Source organism: Triticum dicoccoides, chromosome 1A (genome assembly GCF_002162155.2).
Source record: "Triticum dicoccoides isolate Atlit2015 ecotype Zavitan chromosome 1A, WEW_v2.0, whole genome shotgun sequence".
Classification (NCBI taxonomy): Eukaryota; Viridiplantae; Streptophyta; class Magnoliopsida; order Poales; family Poaceae; genus Triticum; species Triticum dicoccoides.
This window is the reverse complement of record NC_041380.1, coordinates 501659361-501665832: the sequence shown is the minus strand read 5'-3', so window position 1 is coordinate 501665832 and position 6472 is coordinate 501659361. Positions and strand designations below refer to the sequence as shown.

Genomic DNA, 6472 nt, shown 5'->3' with positions numbered 1-6472 from the left:
GTCGTCAGACATCGCAATGTAGTTCTTGTACAAATACTCCATGTGTGAATCTATTGCTTCAAACAAAGGATAAAATATAAAAAAATAGTACACGCATTTCACCGAACACTTGACGGGCATGGTGACCCCTGCGGATGGCATTCGTAGGGGTGGATGATACCTGCATGACGGACGGACGAGAGATGAAACGACGGGGCAGGCAAGGCGGTGTGGCGACTGGGTGGAGCGGGCGATGTCCGACACGAGCTTGGCGGGTGGCCGGGTGGTACATCGGCTGCGTCAACCACGGAGGAAATGGATGCAGAGCAAAGGAGAGCAAAGTGGGAGGGACGGAGACGCAGGCTTCGCGTGTGGTTTTGTTGGGCCGAGGGTGTCGGAGTCCTACGTGACAGAGGTCTAGTCTCCCGCAAAGCCGCCCTAGTTTGGTTCTAATTTACGAATAAACGAACATGTGGACGCGTCCACCGACGTTGAATGGCAAAGTGCGTTGAAACAGATCGATCCGGACGTATGCAAGCTATTTGAAGGTCGAATTTGGAGATCCCATGAGACCTCTTTCTTCACTCCTGTCCAATAGGCCGGCCGTTACTCAAAATGCCAACGCATGAACAGGGTTTTCGTCGTCAGCACCATCCATCACAAAAGCATGGCGTGCCACTAGACCTACCCCGTCAGCCAAACCTGCCGTGCAGGGGTGGTACATCCCGTTTCCGGTGCACTCCACCGCGCACACATGCATACATTGCCATGAGTCACCCCCAAGACCACAAATCTGGCTGCAGTTAACTTCCCTTTCCTTCGCGCCGTTTTTCTGCACGCATTTGCGGGCGTTTCCCTCCTATATTTTCTCCGGTAACCGGGGGAGGTTGGCAGCAGCAATACGAGGGAAGCCAAACCTGACGCCATCGGGTGATCCAATATAAAACTCACCCGTGACTACTAAACGAAGGAACTGCAAATTTGGCCAACCACCGCCATGTTAAAAAAGGAAGGGTATCAGCAACCTCCGTCTTATCTATCCGGTAAAGTGCTGCATTTCTTTTTTGCAGATCATGTTAACAGTTTTCTTTATATGTTCTTTCTCTGTCTATTTTAAAAAGCCGTAACCTTTTCTTATTTTTTGAGCTCTCCGCTTTCCTGCTCTTTCCGGTTGGGTTCATAAGTCGGACACGGGATTTACGTCTTTGATTTGACTAATAAAATATGTATAAAATGACACAAAAGCTATACAGTTAGAAATAACATTCGCCAACGAATTTAGAGATATATTTTTAGAAAATATAATACAAGTCTCCCTAGTTTTTTTTTAAACTCTACCCTGTACATTAATTAATTAATTTGTTATTATGATCATTTTATACTGCAAACGCCATGCATCACGAATAACCATTAGAAATAACACTCTCAGACTTATTATGAAAACTAAATTTAGCAATCTGATGCACTAACTAGCCTCTTAATTTTAACCAGCTTAAAACTTTTGAGAAGACTTATAATGGCTAAAGCTTCCTTCCTAGTTAAATTGAAGACTCAAAAACTTGCAGATATGAGAATGTCGCCAATAAATATATCCAACGCCTCACGCTGCTTCAGTGATGTATCCATCACATCAAAACATGTTAATTGCATTATTAATCTTACTTTGAAAACAAAATGAAATTGTATTAAACACAATTAAACTTGGGATCAACATTAATTAATCTATGCGTAAGATCAATGATATATGACTTAGATATGCAAATACTTATGGCACATCTAGACATGCTTTAGCAAAACTGATAATGTTACTGTCTGTTTCTCAAAAAGAACGATAATATTACTGTCTAACTGGACGTGCGTGCACGCACATGATTACTAGTCTTTGGTAAGCAACACGTGCTGATTATTTTTTAAGAAAGTACCGATTTTACCAAACGAAAACATGCCTTCTTTGGTAACCAATAAGCGCTGATTTTTTTTCTTTTTTGAGAAAGTACCGACTCAATTGGCAGCTAAAGTCCGATTTTTGACATGTAATCACAGTGATTGTGTATAAAATATTTGTTGTCCCGTTGCACCGCACCGCAATTATCAGTCCAGCAAAAGAAAAAGACCGACTCAATCAAAAAAAGAAAAGGGAAAAAGAAAGAGATAGCATGTGGCTTGTGTGTCATTCCTCACTGGCTTGGGCTTTGCGAGTTAGGTAGAGTTTTTTTAACATGATGTTTGCCGGCACTGCCAAAAAACTGCCTGCAGTGGAGTAGCAGGAGGGTTCATCCAGCCACACACAAACACTTTGCGCGGAGCTGGGTGGGTGTCACTGGCCGCACCAATCAGCACCGGCTGAGTCGAGAAGCATCATGGTTCATGCGTCCGTCCTGCTCCCGGTCCTTTTCCTTTTTTTTCTCAATCAAATTATTAAAGAGAGATAATAAAATTATTAAAGAGAGATAAGTGTAGCCTGGCCAGTAGTAGTGTAAGTGTACTCCTTGGTGCTGCCGGGTGCATAAAACCAAAACGGGCCGCCAGAAATATGCCGGGGATAATGGTAACTGGTGGTAACGGACGCGCCCGTCAGCTGGCAGCGGCGTGCCCGGCGCGTGCCAGAGCGTGCTGCCAGCCCGCCCGGAGCCGGAAGCCGCCCCAGTTCATGTGCGCGCCGGACGCGGTCAGAGACACAGCAACGGCTATATTAGGACAGTCAATCACCGCTATTCGATCCACCGCGGCACCAGTTTCCTAATACTACTAGTCCTCCTCTGACTCCTCATACTCCGAGTTTCCTCATGGCCACCGCACACCAGAGCGACGGCGCCGCCGCCGCCAACGGCAAGAGCAACGGCCACGCCGTGCCCCCCGCCGCGAACGGCGAGAGCAACGGCCACGCCGAGGCCGCTCCTGTGAACGGCGAGAGCAACGGGCATGCGGCGGCGGCGGCGGCGGAGCCGGAGGAGGCGGTGGAGTGGAATTTCGCGGGGGCCAAGGGCGGCGTCCTGGCGGCGACGGGGGCGAACATGAGCATCCGGGCGATACGGTACAAGATCAGCGCGAGCGTGCGGGAGAGCGGGCCGCGGCCCGTGCTGCCGCTGGCCCACGGGGACCCGTCCGTGTTCCCGGCCTTCCGCACGGCCGTCGAGGCCGAGGACGCCGTCGCCGCCGCGCTGCGCACCGGCCAGTTCAACTGCTACCCCGCCGGCGTCGGCCTGCCCGCCGCACGAAGGTAACACAACAAACAATTTCCTTTTTTCGCGTGCTGCACCGTAATCTATGCATGCGCATGTGCCGCTTTCACGTGTCCGTCCACTGTTCCTCTTTCCCTATGCGTTCAGAAATTTGACCTTCTTCATCAGTTAAAAAAGGAAGAAGAAATTTGACCTTCCTGTACCTTGTAAAAACAGTGCCGTGGCAGAGCACCTGTCGCAGGGTGTGCCGTACAGGCTATCGGCCGACGACATCTTCCTCACCGCCGGCGGAACTCAGGCAATCGAAGTCATAATCCCGGTTCTTGCCCAAACCGCCGGCGCCAACATTCTGCTCCCCAGGCCAGGCTATCCAAACTACGAGGCGCGCGCGGCGTTCAACAAGCTGGAGGTTCGACATTTCGACCTTATCCCGGAGAAGGGGTGGGAGATCGACATCGACTCGCTGGAATCCATGGCCGACAAGAACACAACTGCGATGGTCATCATAAACCCAAACAATCCATGTGGCAGCGTTTACTCCTACGAGCATTTGGCCAAGGTTTTACAATTTACATCCTTTGCCTTGCTCTGTTTGAATATGGATTCAGTGCGCCTGCTGAATTCTTCTTGCTAATCGTGTGCTGACGTTGTTCAATTAGGTCGCAGAGGTGGCAAGAAAGCTCGGAATATTGGTGATTGCTGACGAGGTATACGGCAAGCTGGTTCTGGGCAGCGCCCCGTTTATCCCAATGGGTGTGTTTGGGCACATTACCCCTGTGCTGTCCATAGGGTCTCTGTCCAAGTCATGGATAGTTCCTGGATGGCGCCTTGGATGGGTGGCGGTGTACGACCCCAGAAAGATTTTAGAGGAAACTAAGGTACTAACTCTATCATTCTTTTCATATGCTACTATGGGGATTAATTAGTACTCTGTTATGCTAAATTTGTACTGACTATCTTTTGGTAGATCTCTGCATCTATTACGAATTACCTTAATGTCTCAACGGACCCAGCAACCTTCATTCAGGTCAGTCTTCGGTATTTACTCCTCCTTGTCCTATTTTGCTCCGGTCCCTATGTTGTAGGTAGCCCACGGGCATGTCAAATGACCGGCTTGAAGTAAGTATACATAGATTTTACTGAGTTTGAAAGTCGAAGTCAAACATGATTGAAGAAAGATACATATATTTGTGGTTATTTACCTTTGTTTGCTTTGATTTGATAAAATAAATAAACATAAAAACTGAACCGACTATTGAATAGAACTAGTCCTTATAAAATACACATTGTATTCTTCTCGGTCAAGTATGTAATATATCAGAAATTCTTTTAGAAAATGTACATTGTAGAGTATACCATTATTTTCAGAATTTCTTCACCTACAGCAGCTTCTCTTGCATCTTCAGATTTTGATATCCTTGACGTTATTGTTCTCTTATGATTCACATGCCTTAGTTATTGATTTTTGTACTATCAAATTGCTTAGGCGGCTCTTCCTCAAATTCTTGAGAGCACAAAAGAAGATTTCTTCAAGGGGATTATCGGTCTGCTAAAAGAATCATCAGAGATATGCTATAGACAAATAAAGGAAAATAAATACATTACATGCCCTCACAAGCCAGAAGGATCGATGTTTGTAATGGTAAGCCTGTTTTATAGAGTATAGTAAAATGTTTCCTTAGGGAGTGTCAATAAGCATAAACTTAATTATATATGATTAAATTCGAACTACAATGCATCCAAAATAACTAATTGAAATTTAAATTACATTTTTCTATGGATATATGCAAAGATGCATGTATTCGAAGAATAATAACGAGAGCTAAAGTTCTTCTAGGACTAATCACCTTGATATCATTTGTCCATTTTTATTGTTTCTGTGGAATGATACTGATCAAATCATATTACAGAAAGATTTATTATAGTTTTTAGAAAAAATGATCAATTTTCCACAATTGTGTATTAACTTCCATGTAAACAGGTGAAACTGAACTTACATCTTTTGGAGGAGATCCATGATGACATTGATTTTTGCTGCAAGCTCGCGAAAGAAGAATCGGTGATTTTATGCCCAGGTAGGACTGCATTTTCTCATTTAAATACAGAAATTAAATGTATGGAATGATCGTAATTTTTTTGTTATACTGAACAACAGTATATATATTGTGAGAACATTAGATTCTGTTTGACTGATATATGCTTCTTAATTGTAAACACATATTCTAATGTGTTTTTGGACTGTATAGGAAGTTCTTAACAATTTCCGAGATAAGTACGCATATAATGATTACCATATATTATATAACTGCGTTAGAATATTCTTTGTTTTTATGTGAAGACTAACATGGCTTGTACTTCTCCTTGTTTCTTGACCTGGTGTCGTTTCTATTATTATATGTTTGTGCTGCTCACAAAAAGTTATGAAGCAAATGTTTGAAATGATTATTAATAATATACTTTTGACAATTCTCAAAAACAGAACTTATGTATGTATGCCTCTAAAATGCAGGGAGTGTTCTGGGAATGGAAAATTGGGTCCGCATTACTTTTGCTTGTGTTCCATCTTCTCTTCAAGATGGCCTCGAAAGGATCAAATCCTTCTGTCAAAGGAACAAGAAGAAGAATTCAATTAATGGTTGTTAGTTGTACATCTGACTGAAGCTGTAAATCATTTTCAGTTATCCCTATCTATATCTTTCAATAAAATGGAACCTTTAGTTCTCTATGAATAGAAGTCAACATCTCCTTGAATATGTTATGGTTGCCATGGCCTGGACGAAACAATAGTGAATGTTAGTGAAGTTACATTGGTGTCGAAGATCTTTAAAGTTTGTTTTTTGGGAACTTTAAGTACACGTTCTCCTTTTTTAGAGAAAATGCATATCGCCTGACTTTATAGATAAAACCCAACAAGCCAAATCATAGAGTAACAAACAGGACCAGTTCACAACCATAGAAAAGAAGTCTTAGTACAGCCGACACGACAGAAGGCACGCAGGCCTAACGAAATAAAACATGAGACGAAACACCAAAAGTCACACTCCAAGGGGCTGGCTGGAACGGGCGGCATGATGGAGGTTCAAGGCAGTCACACGGATCTTGATTATGAAATCAGTGAGCATCTTGAAGTCCGTCAGCCTAGACAGCGGCTTCCATTGCTGTAAAAGGGCAGCCATTTTGTACAGACAATCAGCTGGACAGTTAGGAAATACATGTTCAATAGTAAACTTGTTTCTAGTGGTCCAAAAACACCAAGCAAAAGCAGCAAAGGCGAACCAGGAGACACGGGCTCATTGGCCTACTAAAGAATT

At 44.0% G+C, this 6472-nt stretch overlaps 1 protein-coding gene across 1 annotated transcript; it reads left to right on the top strand.

Annotated features, from left to right (window-relative positions):
- The first annotated feature begins 2692 nt into the window (after positions 1–2692).
- Positions 2693–5979, top strand: LOC119283052 (nicotianamine aminotransferase A-like). The gene is made up of 7 exons (XM_037562914.1): positions 2693–3199; positions 3378–3720; positions 3821–4039; positions 4129–4188; positions 4648–4803; positions 5143–5236; positions 5671–5979. The coding sequence occupies exons 1-7, from the start codon at positions 2766–2768 to the stop codon at positions 5802–5804; spliced, it is 1440 nt and encodes a 479-aa protein (XP_037418811.1). The 5' UTR covers positions 2693–2765; the 3' UTR covers positions 5805–5979.
- Positions 5980–6472: the final 493 nt, after the last annotated feature.

Bases quoted from the DNA above. Each gene is read 5' to 3' on its own strand.
- LOC119283052 (XM_037562914.1), top strand. From the start codon at position 2,766: ATGGCCACCGCACACCAGAGCGACGGCGCCGCCGCCGCCAACGGCAAG. The intron at 3,200-3,377 runs GTAACACAACAA...TTGTAAAAACAG, and splicing joins GGCCTGCCCGCCGCACGAAG to TGCCGTGGCAGAGCACCTGT. The intron at 5,237-5,670 runs GTAGGACTGCAT...TCTAAAATGCAG, and splicing joins ATCGGTGATTTTATGCCCAG to GGAGTGTTCTGGGAATGGAA.